Source organism: Eschrichtius robustus, chromosome 6 (genome assembly GCF_028021215.1).
Source record: "Eschrichtius robustus isolate mEscRob2 chromosome 6, mEscRob2.pri, whole genome shotgun sequence".
NCBI classification, from domain to species: domain Eukaryota; kingdom Metazoa; phylum Chordata; class Mammalia; order Artiodactyla; family Eschrichtiidae; genus Eschrichtius; species Eschrichtius robustus.
The window spans coordinates 107983675-108006175 of NC_090829.1; the positions used below are offsets into that span (position 1 = coordinate 107983675).

The 22501-nt window shown below is 32.6% G+C and overlaps 1 protein-coding gene across 2 annotated transcripts in view; it reads right to left on the reverse strand.

Moving 5' to 3' along the window:
- Positions 1-2628: 2628 nt before the first annotated feature.
- The window catches only part of CADM2 (cell adhesion molecule 2), a 249991-nt gene continuing 230118 nt past the window's right edge, over positions 2629-22501 (reverse strand). For both annotated transcript variants that reach the window (XM_068545629.1, XM_068545631.1), the window contains 2 exons: positions 3812-3937; positions 2629-2965 (listed from right to left, as the gene is read on the reverse strand). In XM_068545629.1, the coding sequence (XP_068401730.1) occupies positions 2847-2965; positions 3812-3937 (245 nt within the window). In that variant the 3' untranslated portion in view covers positions 2629-2846. The remainder of the gene's footprint in view (positions 2966-3811; positions 3938-22501) is intronic.

Below are 22501 nucleotides of genomic sequence, written 5' to 3' on the forward strand. Positions count from 1 at the left end.
CACTCCTTCCATTGTGTTCTGTGGCTATGGCTCTCTGGGCATATAAGTGTGCATGTTTCAGTCATGGCAATTCGCATGGTCCATTTAGAAATTTATTTCATATTTTTTCTGATTTTTATAGAAATGAACAGAATTTTTACAATTTATCTCGTTTGGTGAAAATCAAAAAAAATTTTTAAGATAGGAAAATATAATACCACTGCTGTTTTCTTTCAGTAACTGAAATGATATCTAATTCAAATCTATCTATTTTAACTGTCAAAATATTTGATTAGAGCTCACACATCATAATATACCAGTTAGTTTCACTTACAGAGTTCCAATGAGTTTTTATACTACTGTAAAGGGTTAAAAGAGTCAAAAGTCTTGAAGTGCAACCAATTTTGGATTTCTAATTTTGCAGTGCTATAAATAATGATTGAGTTATTTAGGCAACAGTTTAGCAGTTGGAGCCAAGTAGAATACAGATGAAATGAAGAGGGATGTAAATACAACATCGATGAAGAGTAGCAATTTTGTAAATGCATCCTGAAATTAGGCTCTAAATAGTAATTGATGATGCAGTTTATACGACTTACTTCTGTAATAAGAACCTTTCCATTTTGTAATAACAGGATGAATTTTGCTTTGTGGAATCTTTCTAAAGATTATGCATTGAAAGGTATGAACAGTTTATAAACCTATTCTAGTTTCAATGTGTCTAGTAGCACCTACCTGATTCTCTCAAACTACCATACTATATTAACATATTATTGCATTTTTCCACAGATGGTATGGAATGAACTGTAAAAACAAGCATGCAATCACATCAATGCAGACTTATTTCCTTAAAATGTCATACTGTATATGATTTATTATGTTAACACTCAACCACATCATATTATTTATGTTCTGTATATTCTGAAAAAGTGCTGCTTGACTGACATCGTCCTTTTTCTCTTGTAAGAAATCAACAAGATATATGCTTCAACGATCAAAAAAAATTAAAAATTCTAACGTTGTCCTTAAAAGATTTATACTTTTCTGATAAATAATCTAAGATACAGCACCCTTGTCTTTCATTTGATATCAATACATGATGTCATACTCAACCATTCTCATTTCCCAAAAATAAATTCCAAGATAATATTTTTAAAACCAGAGGCCATCATGCTTTCAGACATCGCAAGTATAGCTACCATTTTGTCATATGTGTTTTCTTCTTAAAGGTGCAGTGCTTGTCAATGGGAAAATAATTTTTATCTAACTGGATTTTTAATCTTTAGCATATAGTAAATCTAATGAGCACTAATCTAGTAGTATCGTATTTTACTAGGAGAAATAATATGACTTTAGATTGACTCTGTGTCATATTTAAGAATACAGCATTTCTTAATGGTTAAATACACCAAAATTTCAGAAATAATCCAGAGAAAGAGACTTTCACCTTGGAGTTAAAAGCATGGCAGAAATTCTCTATCACTCACTGTTTCATAAGTTTGTACCTCACAAAATGCATAGACAGGAATTTAATATAAAGAATTAGTTCATTTATACAGAAAACATATCTTAAACACTTCTTTTTGGCAAACCAACATAGGTAAGCAGCTCTGGAACTGCCAAATTAAAATTTGAAAATTTTTAGCAAACTAAGAGTTTATTTTTAGATTATTATTCAACTGTGGTTGTAATTTAAAACCTGAGGCTGTGCACTGGTTGTTAGCTTAAAATTACCTTTCCTTATAACATTGTGCTTCCATTGTATAACAAATAAAAATTAACACGAACTAGAAAAATTTGTTGTTGAACAGTGCTAGGACATACAGACAAAAATACTAATACATGTTACCTACTTATAATATTGGTTTAAGTAATATCTAAAGGGATATAATGGACATTAGAAAATGCTTACTCATGACTGAATTACCTACAGCCAAAAAAGTTAAATATGTATCAAATAATGTTTAATTGGATTTATTATATGCACTATATACAGATACTAAAATGTCTCAAAATTGTGCCCTATGGATATTTCAATTTTGTTTAGGCAGGTGAGTCTTTGTGGAGCAAATAAATCACAGAATCAAATTAGAGAAATGAATGAAATCTTTGTGATTCCCAAAACAGTAAAATGTTTGTAACAATTTATTGGTATATGAAGCTAAAATAACCTAATGGTAAGATCTATATAATTATATAAGATAGAATGTCCTGATTGCAATCCATATACATGGCTCCTGTATCAAATACTAAATTTTTAAATAGCAAATTGATACAGCTTTACCAGTACAATCTCAAACACTCCAGAATCTATACTATAGTAGTTTTTTTCAGTTTGTGTTTTTTAGGGCATATGCTTCCAAAACATGTCTTTGAATATAGACATGTAGAAAACATCATAAACCTCTAACATCTGATTGAACTTAAGCACATCATGTCTTTACCTAATCCTGTTACTTGTGAAAGCTGTCCAATGGTAAACTGACAAGGTCTTTGATTTAAAGGGGACAAAAAATGAGGGGGAAAAAACCTCTGCATACATTTTTTTCAATGTGTAAAAACAATTCAGTATCATGATCCAAGGAGATGATTAACACTGTTAAGGCTGTATATTCAAGCACTGTATGTTAAAAGAGCAATGGTGTGGAATTTAGGCAGTAAGAAATGTCCTGCATTATGGATGGTACAGTAATTAAAGAATGATGCTTTCGACAGCTGATTGTTGGTATACACTGGCTACTGATAGCAGTACGGTATGGAAGTTAATGAAGGTAGCAGAAGATGATAGAAATGAATTCTGAAAGACGATAGCCAGTTTTCTCCAGCAGCCAGCCTGGTAAGTGAAATTCAGAATCTCGGCCTGTATCTTAAATGAAATATTCTTTTTTCTCTTCAGCATTGACTTGGCTGCCCTCAGCATTGATAATGGCTGTGTCAGCATCTGGTGCATCTTCAGCTCCTTTAGCTTCATTTGTTAAATATGTTCCTGTGGGTATTGGAAGAAAAATATGTTAGTTCTGTCAGACTGGTAAAATAGCCAGTATTAAAGGTATATTCATTTAGGAAGAAACTTATGCCAGATTTCTTATATGTTGAAACATATTCTGAGGAGTAAGAAACCACACAATTCACCCTTCTAAAGTTGCACACTTTCTTTCAGTTTTCTAGTATATGTTGTAGATGAAGCTGTGGTCAGGTTAACTAGTGGCAACAGCCAAACTGGAATGGGTAATGAGTACTTTGATTTCTTTAATGATGGCTTCAGACCATGTGATCCATGCAGCTGTAGCAATCAGGGCCCTTTGTTAAGATGTTGATAATGATCACATCAAACGTGTCACCGTTTATTTTGGTAACTCCATTTAAAAGTAGATTATATCAATAGTTTGCTACCTAGCCCATTGTGAAAAATCACATATTTTCCTCACTAATATGGCCACATGTGTGTCCATAAACTTACAAATAGAAACATTACCAAATGATTAATCTTAGAGTTGAGTTTCAGTCCTAGAGATAAATTACAAACTTGCTTCCATTTTTTTTTTTTTTTTTTCCTGAGCCAATGATTTACTCTGTGACTTTTGGCTACTGGCTAAGTATTATTTTGATAGCCAATCCAGCTTAAACGTTGAGTAAAATAATCAAGAATTCTCTGAAATAACTTAGTATTTAGATCTCTCTCTTTCACCCCTCATCTCTCTCTCTCTCTCTCTCTCTCTCTCACACACACACACACACACACACTCACACACGCACTCACATAATATTTCATGAAGCTAGTCTTTAGAATTTTTTTGCCAAACTTAAGAATGCTTTTTTAAATATAACCTACCTTTATGTCTTGCCAGATACCGTCCAAGCAAAAATATAGAACACAGAGTGACAAATACAACTACAGCCACAATTCCTCCTATAAGAGCATGATCAGGGCCAGTCTGGCCAGCCAGAGCATTGGGATCTAGAAAACAGAGAAAAATATTGTCCTAGTTAGTGTGTTATTTAGACATAGAATACATATCTGCATTAGAATGAGTTATGTTGAAAACTAGCACATTAAAATAAAATTTTATTAATGTGTATTACACCAATCATCTAGTCAACAAATATTTATTATGTGCCTATAATGTACAAAATGTTGGAGAATATAACATTTGACATATAAATTACTGTTGCCACTGAGTTTACATTTTAAGGGGGAAACAGGATAAACAAATGCACGTATATGATTTTGTATAGTTACATGCCTTTTCTTTCTCCTCTTCTCCACCTGAAAATATGTGTGTGTGTATTTTTAATGTGACAAACACAACTATACCATTTAAAAAATACAATTATGTCATAGGAAACACTGGGGTTAGAGATTATAACGTGGTATTTACCATTATATAAATATTATTTAAAGCTAAGGAAATTGATGAACTCCCCAAGGGAGAGAGTCTAGATAGAGAGAAGAAGTCTGAAAATTGAAACCTGAGAAGCTCCCATATTTAAAGTCTGAAAGAAGAGTGTCCAGCAGAGTAGACTGAGAAGGAGAGAAAAGTGGGGTAGGAAGAGATCCTGGAGAGTACACATTAGTTGATATAAGGGAAGATCATACTTCAAGGAGAAGGGGGTTTACAAACTGTGTTGTGTTATTGATAGAAGGAGGAAGATGAATACTCAACATTGAGGATTAAGTGCCTGTTGCACTGGTAACTTTAAAGGAAGTGGTTGGAAAGATTAGATTAATAGTATACTTTTACATTCTGCCTTTAGTAAGATATTATAGGAAAGAGCTGAGACCAGCAGAGGATGGCCAGTTTTCAAGCAGAAATGAAAAGATCAAAGAAAGCCCCACATTTTGAGTACTCAAAAGTTTGGAAAATCAACTATTTATAAAAGTTGCACAATAAGAGATAAAACTGAGGTTCTGAGCAACAAAATGCACTAAGGCTCAGCCCTATGGCAAAAGTCAGGTTAAGTGTACCGCCTATCCTCCAAAGTCCATTGCGTGCATAACTTCATGGGAGCTGCTTATGGCCTACAAGAGAGATTTAGAGAGAGAAAGTAAAATAAATTAGGCCTGGCAATTCCACTTTCAGAAAGTCTTAAAGTGTGGTTACAGGCACTAGAATCTGACAAATAGATTAGGAGTCTACTGTGTTTTTAATGGAACTATTGTGCCAAAGAAGCATATACCTAGTTAGAAAAGAAAAGAAAAAGAAAGAAAAGTCTGACAATTGAAACATCAAACAACCTCTGGACTCCCAAACTTGGTGAAAACAAGAAGTGGCCTATAAAAACTGTGTAGTCCCCATAGAGGGCATATTACCAAACACCCACTTCTGATGTGGCCACAGAATATGACTGACAAGGTTGAACTTCCTGTAAGGTAGAATTGGAGGAAGCAAAAAAGAATGAACAGAAGAGAGTCTAGTTTCTTCATAGAACTATAACTATTGCCAAGGCAGAGGGAACTTTTCATGCCACTCTGGCATATTTTCATAATTATTATGGATCAGTGACTACTCAAGTGTTTCCCAATTTTCCTCTATTTCCAAAAGAGAGCCTTTATCTAAAGGAGTGCTTTTCCTGAATCTGTTCTATCATTGTGTTTTGTGTATGGGATGGAGAAGAGCATTGAAACTTGTGTTTTGGTTCATTTGTCCCTGGACTAACATATCCAGAGATGATGAAGAGAACTGTGCATATTTGAGGATCTTGGTCTTTGAGTTGGATACAGTGGCTTGATGGGACTTGAGGTTATCTCTTTGGACAGCGTTTAGCAACGGTTGATGGGAGAAAAAGAAGGTGTAAAAATATTTGGTGATCAGAAGGCTATATTGGGGCAGAGATTTCTAGCTAATAACAAATTTGTTTCCTGTTCTTTCAGTGAACAGAGCTAGACATTTACCAGCTTCACTGGCAGTTGAATGTTAACCATGTGATTTGTATTCTAGACAACTGAAAGAAAGCCCAGCCAATAAATGCCTCCCACATGTAACCTTCCCGAGTGATCTCAGGAGATGCAAGTTGAAAATGAGAGAACCACAAGAATGGGTCAGGCCATGGGTCACTGACTCTCCACCTGGAAGAAAATTATTGCCAAACTAAAAATATATGCATCGCCAAATTGCTTGAGGGGAAAAAAAGAGCTTTATTTTCAAAACACTGAGCATTAAAAAAAGTAAATCTGTTACAGCAGCTATTGTTAATTTAGCTTTCTATTATATACTTCTTGTATTTCCCTTAATTTCTGTCATTGGCTGTAAATCTCAAAAAAAAAAAAGAGCAAAAAATAAATCTGCCATGCCTCTGAATTCCCTATTCCTATTCCTAGCTTAGATAATTTAGAATCAGTTTCAAATTCCACCTCCTGCTCAAGTTCCCAAATACAGATAGTCATAAATTATATCCATTTTATTTGCTGATTATCTCTCAGAACTGAGCACTCTTTTTGGGAGCTGAAAAATCACTCTTGTTTGTACATCTGTACCTGTCATCTCCTGAAGGTAAATTCTGAGAAGTAGTATTGCTGGATCAGAGGATACAAACATTTTAAAAATACTTTTGATAAATATTGCCAAATTATATTGCACTGTACAAATTCATCCTCCACCAACTGCCCCTGAGTTCCCAGATAGTATTACCAGCAGATACTATAATTAAAAGAAAAATCGTCAATCTAATATTGAAAAGTGTTAAATAGTTTGTGTTAGTAAATTATAAGTTAACATAAATGTGTCTAAATACTATTTCCCATATTAATGCATCAATTTTGGAATGCCTATTTACGCAGCCTGACCATCTTTCCATTCAGAATTTCTGTTTTAACAGCTCTCTCCATAAAAAGATGAACATTTTTAGCAATTTCTTTTTATATATCCTTCATTTCTGGTCTTTTCAGCCATAGATAAGTCTTACTATTTTATGTAATCAAATCTATCAAAGTTTTGTGTTATGATGTCCGACTTGTGGATCCTGATTTGAAATGCTTTTGCCATCATAAGATTATACACATATAGATTTCTGTTGTCATCTAACACTTTTATTATTTTATTTTAATCTATCTAAAATGTATTTTGGTCTATGATTTGAGGCTAAAGCATAAAGTATGACTTTAATTCTTCTGTGACAGACCGTTGTCTCCCACATTGTTTCTTTCATCAATATTTTTGTCACCATAAACTAAATGTCTACCCATTTTATGTGTTTCTGCATATTCTAGTCTATTGCATGTGAGGGGTCTATATATGCAATCCTAGGCTAATATTTTAGTTTTAAAAATCATTTTACTGCATTGGTAGAGAAGTCTTAGATCAGGTTCAGAATATTTTTGCAAGAAACAAAAATACAACAGATTGCTTATTGGAATTGTACTAATTTACAGATAGCTTTCTTTTATATAGTGCATATTCCAGGATAATGGTATGATACTTCAATTATTTAAATCTTTAGTGTCTTTTAGTAAATTGTGTAGTTTTCTGATATAGGACCTACATATTTTCATTAATCCTATTTCCCATTAAAATAATATTTTTAATATTTAATATTTTGAAACACTTTAATATTTTAAAATATTTTTACTTTTTCATTAAACTTTATGACTCCTTTTTCTTTATTCCATTCATATTTTGTACTCTGTTTTACAAAGCATTATATCCAGTACTTGTCAAGATCATATTTTTCATTTTTATTTCCTGACTGTCAAACTTCCTTAGTTTTATATTTTCTTTTTTCTACTGCTCTAGTTAGTGCTTTGTGAACAATAATGACAATTTTGTCCTGATTTTGATGATCTCAGAAATGCATCAAAAATTTAAATGGACTAGCCACCATCCTCCTTTTGACATTGTTTGGTCTCTTTACTCATCTCTATATCTAGAGTTCCTTTTACAGCTTCTCCTTATCTAAAATTAGATAGTAAAGATATTCATATCATCATCCCTTGATCATATGAAGCACACATCTTGTCAAAAGATAATTTCATGATAACAACATCCTTGAACCTTGAATATCTGAGTATTATTTTATTGTGAATAAACACTCAACTGGCTAAAGAATTCCGGGTTTTTATCTTTTTGAATTAATAATAATACAAGACAATTTATCAGTGTTTTGACAATTTGTTTTGCCTCCCTTTCCTACCAAATAAATCTGAAATCACTTGGATTTGTTTGCCTCCTTCTACTTCAAGATAAATCCGAAATAATTCAATTTTCTAAATGACCTACATTTTCTGCATGATTGCTATCAGAATATTCGTTCTTTCCCTCCATTATATTTTGATATTTTAGCTGAATATATTTTGTAGTTTGTCTCTAGTCAGAATTTGACTTCATTTGCAAACCTACTTTTTTATTAAATTCAGATTAAGTTCGTTTGTTTTTTGGCTTAAGAATTCTTTTTCCCTACTCTACTTTTGATTAACAACTGTTCTTCTTTCCATTTTCTTTCTTAGAAAATCCAATTATGCACTGGTAGCAACTCCATATTTCATGTTGCATATATGTCATTCTTTCTTTCCTATTTTTATAATCATTTTACTAAATTACATTTTGTTTTAGTTATATTTCCCAAGTTTACCATCCGTTTAGATGATTTCATTTTCTATCATAGATTTTCCTTTTTATTTCTTCCTAAAGGGTTTTGTTACTGATTGTGACTTTGATTTAACTACACTCTCTGTTTAATCTCACTCTGTTCTTACTTAGTAGATATTTTAAACAGTTTTATATGATTGACAATAAAAAGTGATAGTTTGATAATATTTTCCTCATTTTAGTATAATAATTCCATTTAAATATCCAGAAAAAATGGTTTTTCTTGGTGAGTATATATTATTTCTCTTCTTTTATTGCAAACCTTTTTCCATTGGATGCAAATTGAATTTTTAAATTCTATTTATACATCCTTACATTTTCTTTTCTTATTTTCATTCTTAATGTTGAGATGTTTTGAAGACAGATTCTCTTTTCTGAGGCTGGTGTTCATTCCTGCTCAGTTATAATGTTGCAGACGAATGTAGCTACAGAAACTATTTTTGTAACTGATATATGAATCATAGGATATCTGTACATAGTGGATGGATTGGAGAAAGACACTTGAGATGTAGATCACTCTTGGTGAAAGATTTCATTGATTTCGTATACTTTGACTAAAATCTTCACTTTCATAGTAGAGTCTCAGATAATATGCAGTCCATCCCCCTTTTTTGTACAATTTATACAAAGACAAATTGATCTGTTAGAATTTGTTTTGGATAAATTAAATTTATCATGTTCATTATTGAATATATTTTCACTGGTTTCAAATGCATTTATATATATACATACTACTTTCAAGAAAACAATCCGTAACATTTATATTTATTTGACCCTAATCATGAATGTTCTGCATACACTTTTATAATTTATAAAGGAAAGATTTCAACCTTTAGCCTTCATCTAATCAGAAAAATAAGTCAACATATAGTCCTAGGATTTTTAAGATTTCAAAGATAATATGGTTTTAGAGGATGCTCCTTTGCATGCCTACTTGTAAATGTATTTTTTTAAACTAACATTTTTGGTTGCACATTTTATTTTCCCCCCAATAACTTTTAGAACTAAAATCTGTCCTTAATTAATTTCTATTCTTAGCATCTAAAACAAGTGACTGAGATTAAGGATCAGATAAGGATCACTTGAACAATGAAGAGATAATATTATACATAATTTAAATGGCTAAGTCCCAGTGGGGGTCCCTCATACACCCTTTCTCTCATCCCTTTCCTACTGTCATAGCAATAAAAAGATGAAGTGCATTCCATATATATGAGTTAGCATACGGTATTTGTTTTTCACGGGGAGGGGGAAGGGTAAGCTGGGACAAAGTGAGAGAGTGGCATGGACATATATACACTACCAAACGTAAAACAGATAGCTAGTGGGAAGCAGCCGCATAGCACAGAGAGATCAGCTCGGTGCTTTGTGACCACCTAGAGGGGTGGGATAGGGAGGGTGGGAGGGAGGGAGACGCAAGAGGGAAGAGATATGGGGATATATGTGTATGTATAGCTGATTCACTTTGTTATAAAGCAGAAACTAACACACCATTGTAAAGCAATTATACTCCAATAAAGATGTTAAAAAAAAAAAGCTAAAAAAAAAAAAAAAAATGAAGTGCAGCCTTCCGAAGTTTCTTTACATATGGCTGAGTCTGCATTATCATTCAGATAAATACATCATGTGTCTTTAAAGGCCATTATTCATCATCAAGCATTAGCCCAAGTCTTGCTGGAGTTAGCCTGTTAATACGGGAGTAAGTAAATTCCAATAGATTTGGCAATATATTAGAAATATTTTGTACTTGACAATGCATAAAACATGAATATTGTGGAATTAAAGCTTTCTGAGGGGGAATTCCCTGGCAGTCCAGTGGTTAGGACTCTACGCTTCCACTGCAGGGTTCGATCCCTGATTGGGGAACTAAGATCCCACAAACCGTGCAGTGCAGCCAAGAAAAAACAAAGAAACAAACAAAAAAAACAAAAAAAGTCTTTCTGAGCATAACATCTTTCAGTTAGGGTTACTGGACTTTCAATAAAGGACTCTGAAGAGAAAATCATGTTACATAAAAATATATAGGATTAGTAATTTCTGATATTTAGAAGAGTAGAAAATAACCTTAAAGTATAGTTTTATTTAAAAATCTTAACATGGAGAAGTACTAAATTATATAATTCTATCTCTGAAATCATCACTGGGGATTTCTACCATCAAGTGTCTAGTCTATCATGTTTTGTCCCCATAAATGAGAAGTGAAAACTCTAAAGAAAGAATATCTAACTTTCTAGGGTCAAAGCAGGGAGAAATCAAAAACACTGCACAGTTTTTAATCCAAGTTTAAAATTATTTTACAATAAGTATTTTATTATATATGATTTCTCATTTTAATAAAATGTTTGGTAAGAACTGGAATGAAAATCATTTTATGTAAATATTTTAAAATTAGTTTCTGAGATCATTTTTAAAAGAAAATGATTGTCCTTAAATATTAAAATAAATGTTTTCAAAGCCAAATTTGGATTATTAATTATAATTTTTAAAAATGATAAATCTCTAAGGACATGCACTATAACAAACATGTTAATTCACCTATTTGTGAGGTTAAGAAATTTTTACGTTTTTTTTTTTTTTACTAAAATCTAATAAAAACTATCTACAAAACAATTTAAATAGCAGAGTTCAGGAGTAGAATTAAATTTAATATTGAAAAATAGAAGAGTTGGAAAAGCTGGAATGAATAGAAAAAGATGAATTACTGAAGAGAAGCAAGTGCTTCTTATTCAAAAGACACCAAGTGTAGTTCCCTAGTAACAACCATCAGAGTCATGGAATGTCAAGACAAATAATCAAGAGCAGAGTAGAATAAATTTAAACAAAATATAATACTGGAGTATATGATAACAGACACTTAAACAATAAAGCCACTTATACTGATATTCTGCATTCATTTTGGAGTTTATATTAATACATATATATATTTTAGAAGTGATTTAAAACTCGTGGAGAAATTTCAGTTTAGCAATAAAATGTTTCAAAAATTATGAAATTAAACTCACAAAAATAAGTGTAAAGCTGCAATTATCACCTTTAGAGAGCATAGATAGTTTTTCAAGTTTAGTTTTCCTAAAAGTTATTCTGCATCACAATCAAGTGATATTTAGCAATTCTAGTTAATTTCCTATCTCTTTGCTGGGAATGTACTAATATAGGATATTTAAGACTTTGGAAATAGGATTTTTTTAAAAAAAAAAAGAAAAAGAAAAGCAGTAAGAAACTGCTCTGGACTGAATTTTGTCTCCCTCAAAATTCATATGTTGAAGCTCTAACCCCAAATGTGACGGTATTTGGAGATGGGGCCTTTGGGAGAAAACTAGGTTTAAATGAGGTCATGATGGTGGGGGCCCTCATGATGAGATTAGTGCCCTTATAAGAAAAGATACCAGAGAGCTAGCTGCTTCTCCCTCTCTCTCTCTCTCAATCTCTCTATCTGCCATTTTGAGGACACAGTTTGAAGGCAGCTGTCTGCAAACCAGGAAGAGAGCTTTTACCAGAATCTGACCATGCTGACACCCTGATCTTGGTCTTCCAGACTCCAGAACTGTGAAAACTAAATTTTTGTTATTTAAGTAACTTGGTCTATGGCATTTTGTTACAGCCTGAACTGACATACAGAAACTAGAGTATGATCTTTTTCATGTATTATCTCACTTGAAATATGTGAAAATTTAAGGCAATGGAAAATAGATTTGGGGAAGTCTGGATAATACATACTTATCCCCAGCCAATGGCCTGCATACAAACAGAACACCCAAGACTGCACAGATCAATTCCTTTACATGAGTTACCTTCAGTTGAGTTGTGTGTTGTATAGCTGCTGCAGTGAGTTACACTGCAAACACTTGCCCTCTCTCTGCTCACACACCAGTGTTTCACAGTGGTTAAGATGCAGTGAATGATGTCATGAACACCAGATGAAATCAGTATTGGGGTGAAACTATGTTGTATTATGTTGTACATAAATAGAAGGAAAGTGGTAGAATGAAGCAGAGAAGTCAGTGAAAGTTTTTCAAGTAGAAGAAATTGCTCACAAAATCCTGGACTTACAAATTGTTTATACTAAACCTTAAACAACTTACTACTATCAGGTTGACTTTGGGCAAGTTTCTTAACCCTCTCACCTTTAGAATGTGAATATTTCTTATTTTCCAGGATTGTCAAAGACTAAATGTGCTACCGTACATAAAGGGCTTAGAAGAATGTCTGACACACTGTAAGCACTATCTAAATGTTAGTTATATGAGGGAAAAGAAGTTGCAAAGTATAAACTTCTATGTAGAAAGACATCGGTTTTCTTTTCAATTTTTAAAAAAGACTCCTTTAGGAATTTTACTCTATGTAATAACAATGGTGAAGCATTCTAAGTGTCTGAATATTTGAAAGTTGGGGGGATATGAATAGCAGAAGATTTGCATAACATGAGATGGGATCAAATGAATCTTGTGGGAGTCTGATGATGGGTGAGGATTAAATGAGAGAATAATTTATTAAGTAATCTATGCTAGTTTCTGTATTACAAATGGCTTATTTTATTCAGTGCGTATAAAGTGTTGACTTAAAAAATCATAGTTATTACTAATAAAAAGATTGATAAACTCTGGAACAGCTTGCCTAAGCAACTTTTGGGATTAATTTTTGAAAAGCTTTAAAAATATTCATGAAAATCAGTTTTAAATATGTGTCAGATGATTCCTATTTTGAGAACAAGAATTTGTTGAGGTAATTTTTTCTAGCGTTTTATCTTTTCACATAATTGTATTCTCTTTTCTTCTGTCATGAAGAGGAATTCAATGCCCCTCCATGGTAAATGACCTCCCTGCTGGTGCTGTTTCTTCTTCCAGTAAGACATTCTTCCTTCTCTCTGGGTATGCGAAACCCAAATAACAGTGAGCAGTCTCTCCATGTCAATCAACCATGAATTATTTCATTCAGAAGTTTTTTCTCTTGAATTAATTCACTTGCCTTAGTTTTATCTTCCCCCAAAGATATGTCTTCTTGAAGATGAAAGTTGTGTCTTACACTTGTAATATAGCTGGAACAGCACTTTTACACAGTTCTTAGAACCAAGCAAGTTGAGTGAGTGAATGGATAATATTCAATTCTTATACTGAATTCCAGACAGAACTGGGTTCTTTAGATACCAGTTTGCTCTGCTGAGCAATGGATGGCTACTCCTTCATGGTATTAAATTATTTGTTTAAATATAATAACTGTTAATATCTAAATATTTTAGAAATTATTGCTAAGTAAAAATGACTCATCCAGATTTGTACCTAATGTTTTGGCTAATTTGATTCTAACATGAAATTAGAATATTTTTATGTACTTAAGATTCTACTTTCCCCTCTTTAAATAGAGTAATGCTTCAGAAAGAGAGTCACTATGGTTAAAACATTAGACATAGTTATACAGAATTTATGGAGAAAAATAAACTGTCCTTTGACAGTATATGACATTGGCAAAGTCCCTGGAGAGATACGTCACCATATTCACTCAAAGGTCATCTGTTATCTTTTAATTTTATGTACAATTACTGTTTCTGACAAAAACACGTAAGACCAATCTCTAAAGGTTAGAAAACATGAAAATATATTGTTCTTTGTGTACGTATAGTGATTTACACATACTTTTTTGCTATAAACAATGTGTACTCAGACTCTAAATCCAAGGGTTCTAAATTAATGCTACATCATACAATAGGTTTTCAATAATAAGAAAAAATCCCAGCAAGCTTAACACTTATCCTTTCCTCTCAAAAATGCATTTATTGTACCATAAATTTCTTTGCATACCAAGCACATAAACAACAAATGCCACGACACATTTCTGTGTATTAATAGCACATAGACTTCCTACTCAGAAAGATTTTGACAATAATTATAAAGTCACTGTTTTGTTTGCTTCGTTTTGAATTTGGCGTTTCAAGGTTTTTTAGCTTAGAGATATAATCAATTTATAAAATGTTTCATCAAGCAAAGTATGACTGTCAGATGTACAGAAGTGAGGTGTTGCTACATCCTACACTAATTTCATGCATTGAGCTACAGATTTCCTCTTCTGAGAATTACTCCCTCAAGATCTGCTCATCATTTGTTATGACTTATAGGTGTCCCAATTACCTAACAACTGACTTTATTAACTTGTATTTATAAATAGTTAATAATGTGCTAAGCCTAAACAAAATATATTCTTGAATAAGATACTTCATTTGTCCTTGAGAACAAAAATTTAAGTAGAAACTTTCTCCACAAGCGTTCATACTTTTGGATGAAGTAGGTTCTAGCATAATCTCTTCACTTCATTGATCTTTCTTTCTCTGGTGAACCCAGGATAGTATTTCCTTGACTACCTCAAATGAGGAAATTTTTCAGCTCTTAAGAATTTTAAGAATCCAGAGAGGACTCTCAACCAGCAGAGTAATATAGCTATTAGGACCAGGGCCTTTCACAAAATGCTTCACTTCTTTTAGCACTGATACCCAAAAGGGGAGAGAACTTGCCAGAAGATTACCTGTGTGAGAACATGAGGGACGTGAAGGAGAGGAATGGTTTTTAAGGTTACCTAAGTGATCAAAGTGAGAATAACATAAGTTTTGGGGCATATGTGGGGTTATTTGTTGCTTGGAAAACTCTGCTATATTATCCAGCAGGCATGTGACACACAGTGTAACTTACTTGCATTAAACAGTAGTTTCTCTTAAGATCAAAGAAGATCTGAAATAGTATGAGACTCAGAACTATAAGTTTGACCTAAGAGTTTCAGTTTTTACATCTATAAATAAGTATATATATGTGCTCTGCCTTCCTCAAAGAGTTATTGTTAAAATCAGTTAATATGGAATCTGTGCATATAAGTCATTTCTCATAGGTGCTCAGGAAATAGGATGTGAGGAAAATAACAGCTTTATAAGGTTAGAGACTGTTTAAAAAAAACCTCGTATTCTGTACTTTTATGTTGGTTTTTTCAGGAAAAAATATACTCAAATTCATTCTACAGTGTCCAATTTCTTTTATATTTATGTGATCTGTAAAAGCTGCTATTTTTTATTCTGTTGCCTATATCTTTCTAACTTGGAACTGTTTTGCCATCAATGTCAACAATACCTAACTCTTTGCACATCACTGGTCTCAGCCTACACACAAAAAATAAATAAATGGGAGCAACCATTAAGAAGGAAGACAAACGACTAGTATATGACATTTCCATATGTCTATTTTGGCAATGTACCCTGTAAATTTAAGAGGATGAATTAAAGTATTTTTAAGCAGACTAGAGGTTAAATAAATTATACACAATGATCTCTACAGAAGAGTAGAATCTTGACTAAAGCACATACCTTCTTAAACTAAACTGCAAAAAAAAAAGGCAGCTGACCTGATAATAATTACATTAAATACACTTCCAGAGGAAACAACACTAACATGAAAGATTTACTTTTTAAATACTTAGAAAATATAAAGAATAAATGTTTGATAGTGGGAATATAATGCTCAACATTATTCTAAAAAGTTTATTCTGTACCAATTGTTTATGATGTCTATCCATATGCATGAATAATTGGGATGGAAGAATAAACATTTAAAGTGGTGGGGAAGGATTAAACATGTATAAACATGTTTATTTTTTTATGAGCCAATACACTAGAAACATAATACCATTGCTGCTAAACAATTTCCCTTCTAAACCAGTCAGCTCTAAAGTGTGTACTATCAATATCAATAGTCAATTCTGTCAAAATGCCTTGTGTTATTGTTTTTGAATTGATTATTCTGGTGATAATTATAATAGTCATATTGACTGCATTCATATAAGTTTTTAAAACCACTATGAATAGTCATTGAACCAGTTCCCCAGTTACAATAGTGAATATATTCAGAAAAATATGATGTACATGTCCTCTATATTCACCATTTAGGAGAGACCATCACATACCATTGGGAAAGGCTTGTGCATATTTTAAATATTAAAATCTTAAGCTTACTGGAATCTTACCTTATTTTTTTAATATAGAAAGTCATGTTCAAGTAGAAAGTAAACCTCTCATATTTTTCCCTTATTGGTCCTTTATACACTAGTTGTGTGACCAATATGTTATTAAGCCTCTCTGCTTCATATATAACATACATAACACAGGATAATAGTAATATGAGTCACACAGAACTTTTGTGTGAATCATATGAGGTAACACATACAAAGGTCACATACAACACATACAATACCTCATTAATATTTATTAAAAGCATTATTACTTTAAATTTATTAAATAAATATTAACTAATTTTATCCATAAGTCAATCTTATTACCACATAGTTACTAGTCTTATACCAAATTTAGTAGATTTTATAGCAAATGTTTAATAAATGCTTTTTTCATTATAACTTAGGGATCAAGCTCCAAACTGAAAACAGAACCTAAGGCAAGCTGAATTAGACTGGTATGAAAGTATTTTCACAAGAGGAGAAGTGCTATCAAGAGGATATATCATGACTAATATGTATTGAAAATTAGCTGCCTGACTTATGGATGCCTAAACAGAAATGCTGTAGTGAACAACTTTCCCAAGTTTCAAAGGGATTCCTTTCTCGAGATTCTTCGCTCTGTGTTGTGTTCTCTTCTGAGATCACTCCATGAGGAAATTGGAAGAGAAGTGTCAAAGACCAAGAATCATTGAGTTTCCTCCTCACCCCATAATACAGAATTTATTTTCCAAAATGGCAAAAGTTGTAAATGGTGGCTAGATTTGGCAAGATCACAAATAGATCTACTTAGACCCAAAAGGTAGTGTAGAGAAATGTGTTTAGAGTTTAAATTATTGACTTAGAAGAAAAATTCAGTCTCTTAATTGGTGAGTTATAGTAAAAAATGTACTCAGATATCTCAAATGCTATATTATAGAAAGCAATTCAGAATGTCACTTATTATTCTTAGATCTATTGAGTAGATTTACTTACCCAAATATAGGGAGAACTTTGCAAGAAGGTTGTATCAAATTTAGTAATTTCTTCTAACATGAATTCTGAGAAAAATATTACTGTAAAACCTCAGTGTAGTTAACTCTTAGAGAACTGGTTCCATTGTACATAATTTATATATTTAATACCTGTCAGGAGTTGCTATATCCTCACCATCATTAATAATTTGATAATCAGGTTGTTAGCCTGCAGATCTGGACACTGATATAATGACAGAAATAGTTGTTTTCATGTTTGTGAGTATGAAATAAGCTCCATTGTTCCCAAAATGAATGAAAAGAAAGTTTGTACAAAACGTAGCATGCTTAAGTTATGATAATGCTTTCAGTTTAAGCATACATGACATTTGCATATTTTATGAATTAATGGACTGATTTTTTTTATTTTAAGAAATAAGTATGCAAAATGCAACTAACTAAACCTGTAACAAATTCTTTAGAGAAAATTGACTTAAATATTAATGAGTAGCAGATATGCCTATAAAATAATTCTGCCCTTACAAGTTAATATGAAGTATGATTGTATGTAAAATTTTGTCCTACATCATTGTTAAAAAGCAGTGGGCCTAAATTCCTGTTATGCATAAAAGGTAATTATTCATTTTAACAATTATTACACAGCACTTTGTAGTCCAAGCATACAAATGAAAAGACCTAACTGAAAACTCTGAGATGCATTCATTAAGGTCATTTAAACGAAACTGATGAAAAATTTAAATGGTGACATTAAAATACCTGTACTCTATATTCTAAATTATGTATTATGGTCATAAGAGTAGGTTTCTAAAATGTTTTTAAAGTGGTACCTAATACCTAAGAATGTCTTAGAATTTTAATGACAGAGACTTACATCTTTCCTCTACTTAAGCAATACACATGCAATTGAGAGGAAGAGATTAAGTCCCTCATAAATATCATTAAATATATAACCTAAGATAAGTCATATTCTAATGTGACTAGAAACCTAATGTAGTCATAATCATTTTTCCAAATTCAGCATAATTGTTTCTGTTTCTATTAATAAATGGAGTGTTGTTTCACTCCCTTCTTCCCCCTTTCTCTTACCTCCATATAATATCACTTTTTCTGCATTCTTTACTACAATCTGTCATTCACCAAGAGTTCAAACTGCCTTGCAAGATAACACATCAAGAAAACAACAGCAATATATACAGATTGCCAACAAACACATGAAAGAATGCTCAACATCATTAATCATTAGAGAAATGCAAATCAAAACTACAGTGAGATATCATCTCACACCGGTCAGAATGGCCATCATCAAAAAATCTAGAAACAATAAATGCTGGAGAGGGTGTGGAGAAAAGGGAACACTCTTGCACTGTTGGTGGGAATGTAAATTGATACAGCCACTATGGAGAGCAGTATGGAGGTTCCTTAAAAAACTAAAAATAGAACTACCATATGACCCAGCAATCCCACTATTGGGCATATACCCTGAGAAAACCATAATTCAAAAAGAGTCATGTACCAAAATGCTCATTGCAGCTCTATTTACAATAGCCAGGACATGGAAGCAACCTAAGTGTCCATCATCGGATGAATGGATAAAGAAGATGTGGCACATATATACAATGGAATATTACTCAGCCATAAAAAGAAACGAAATTGAGTTATTTGTAGTGAGGTGGATGGAGTTAGAGTCTGTCATACAGAGTGAAGTAAGTCAGAAAGAGAAAAACAAATACAGTATGCTAACACATATATATGGAATCTAAGGGAAAAAAAAAAAAAAAGGTCATGAAGAACCTAGTGGTAAGACGAGAATAAAGACACAGATCTACTAGAGAATGGACTTGAGGATATGGGGAGGGGGAAGGGTAAGCTGTGACAAAGTGAGAGAGTGGCATGGACATATATACACTACCAAACGTAAAACAGATAGCTAGTGGGAAGCAGCCGCATAGCACAGAGAGATCAGCTCGGTGCTTTGTGACCACCTAGAGGGGTGGGATAGGGAGGGTGGGAGGGAGGGAGATGCAAGAGGGAAGAGATATGGGAACATATGTATATGTATAACTGATTCACTTTGTTATAAAGCAGAAACTAACACACCATTGTAAAGCAATTAAACTCCAATAAAGATGTTAAAAAAAAAAAAAAGAAAACAACAAAGAACTAGGTTATTTTCTCAAGGTCATCTTGTAAGGCTACATACATCTCAGCACCAGAAATGTTAATATCCGCTTCTGCATTTTGTTCACTGACTCATCAGTGTTTGTTTTTTAACTTTACATATGAAAAGAAATTTAAGTATATATTACCTGTAAGATTCTCTGTTGTTGTAAGTATAAAAGAGGAAAAAAAAACCCAAAATTAGTCTTAAAACAGTTCTTTACCAAAAATACGATAAAAAGGTGACACTAAGTGAATCACAGTTTCAATTAAATCTTCTCTTGTAGCCCGAAAGGCTCAAACTGGACTCTATCAAGTATGGATTGAATGACCCTGAACAATTTACTTTACACTCACTGAACCTTGGTTTACTATTCTGTAAAATGTTATCTTTACTGATCACCTGTCTTATAGAATTGTCATGAAGGTGAAATGGGATTTGACTGGAAAGTTGTTAGCATGGTGCCCAGCACAGAGTAGATAGTCAATATGTGTTATTCTTGTTTATATAATTGATACTTTTCAAAATCTACTCTAATTTGAGATGATAGTAGTGATTTCAATAGAAAGAAATCACCAAACTTAGACATTCTCAATTGAGATGTGAGAGAGTCGCAAAATAGCTATGGTGTATATTGTATTGGCTGAAAGTGAAAAAAAAAAGATAAATTATTGACAGGATGATTTTATGTTTTTTAATTAGCATTTTAATTAGAATTTTAAAAATCCTATGCAAGTTTATTAGGACAACAGTAATAGCCATTAATAGTTTTGATCAAGCAATAAAATTTTTGAAGTCATTTCAGAATGTGCATATGATTTAATTAACTATTTCTCATTAGTTATATCATCCTACATTAATAGAAACCTATTTTTTAGTAATCATCTGCTTTATGAATTTCAGTCTTAATTACATTTTCCCTTGAAAAACATAAAAAATATGTTAGAAAATGCCATATTTTCTGTGAAGACTTTGGAAGGCTGTGTGTGTGTGTGTGTGTGTGTGTGAATTCTTTTTAAAAATTCCTTTTTCTGACTTTCAAAATAAAATAACATAATCATAATACAAATTTCAAAATATAAAGAAAAATGTAGTGTTAATTTGAAGTCTTCCATTAACCCCACCCTCCAGATGCAACCTCCATCTACTTTTAACAGGTATATTAATTCAATGGTTTTTTACACATAGTAACATGGTTCAGCTTTGTTTATTCACGCTTTAGTGCTAAGTAAAAATACTAAATTAGAATAGTCAGGATTAACTCATTCAATATTAAAGTTTTTCTATCTAGCATTTTCCTAGCTAGAAAATTCTGAGAAATGTGTTTTGGGATATCTTCTTTTTCTATCACCAATACAAGGAAAACCTCATATATGTTTACACCCACTAAGTTTCAGTGTCACAGATGTTCAGGATCCTGGGTTTGGGACTAGAAATGTGGCAGTATTTTGCTTCAATGTGCCTTTGTTTGCGTTTTGTGTAATTTTTTTTGGTGAGACATTGGCCATATAATTTATATTGCATTTTATTCACTCACCACTCATTGGAGGGAGACCAACTGGAGTAACATAAGTGAACAGGTGAATAAGTGATATTCTGGACTAATCAGGAGCTGATTTCTCATCTTACATAGGTTAACGAAGCTCTTACTTATCTTACTTCCTTGAGGTACAATGTGATTTGTAGCAATACTCTAGTCTAGGCAGTGATAGATGTAAATTCTACCGGGGTCAGGACTACATCAGTTTGCAACTGACAAACTCATTTCCTGACTTCTCTTGAGACACTAATAGGGCCTTGAATCAAAGGTCCAGTGTAATTACCATGTGTATTTCAGATTAAATAAATGTGATAAAAGCTTCCATCTGGCTGTTGACCAAACATGTGGGGAGATGCTGATTTCCAGTGACATATTGCAATATGTCTATTGTAACAGTCCCTGATGCCTTCCTGTAAATTACTTACATTTGGGATTACTTGACTTAGTCAGACAGAAATGTTACTCACTTCTTAAGTGCTGCCCAATGGGAGTTTGTGAGATGTAGTCTAATCTTATACTTGTTAAGGAAGACATTAAGAAATAACAGAGCCATGTTTATTTTACTAAAGGACAATTGTGCTCAAACTATTTGAAAAAAGCAACTCAATTTCATAGCAGCCAGAAACTTGTTCTTGATGACAGAAGACTATATCTAAAGGGATTGGAAATTAAGATACTAGACAAATGTGTTTGCATTATAAGATGCTGAAATATTGATAAATGAGTGAAGTCTGGATATGTACTTTAGCAAATAACATCAATAGCATAGTAAAAGCACTGAGCTAAGCAAATTTTTGGTTGAAAATTTCACAGATATTGTGTCAGTCACTGCTATCATCAATATATTTATGGTTTAAAGGAAGAAAACCTAACATACTGGCTTCTAATTAAAATATTGGTAAACAGTAGAAATGGTGAGAGGATTTGGGGGGTGGGTATTTTGGAGTAGGGCATAAATAAAGTCAATCAAACCACTGACAATTGCCTAAGAGAAAAAAACAAAAACAAAAAAACATAGCCTATTCCTAGTTTTTATGCTAATGTAAAAGGCCCCAGGGACAGTCTAGGACTCAGGATTTTTCAGTCTTGGCACGACTGACATTTATTTATTTATTATTTATTTATTTTTTTACGACTGACATTTTTTGAGGTGGTTATATTTTTGTTGTGGAGTGATATTCTGTGCATCATAGAATGGCTGGCAGCATCCCTGGCCTCTACCCAATAGATACCTGTATTCCCCAAGTGGTTATAATAAAAAAATCTCCCCAGACATTGCCACATATTC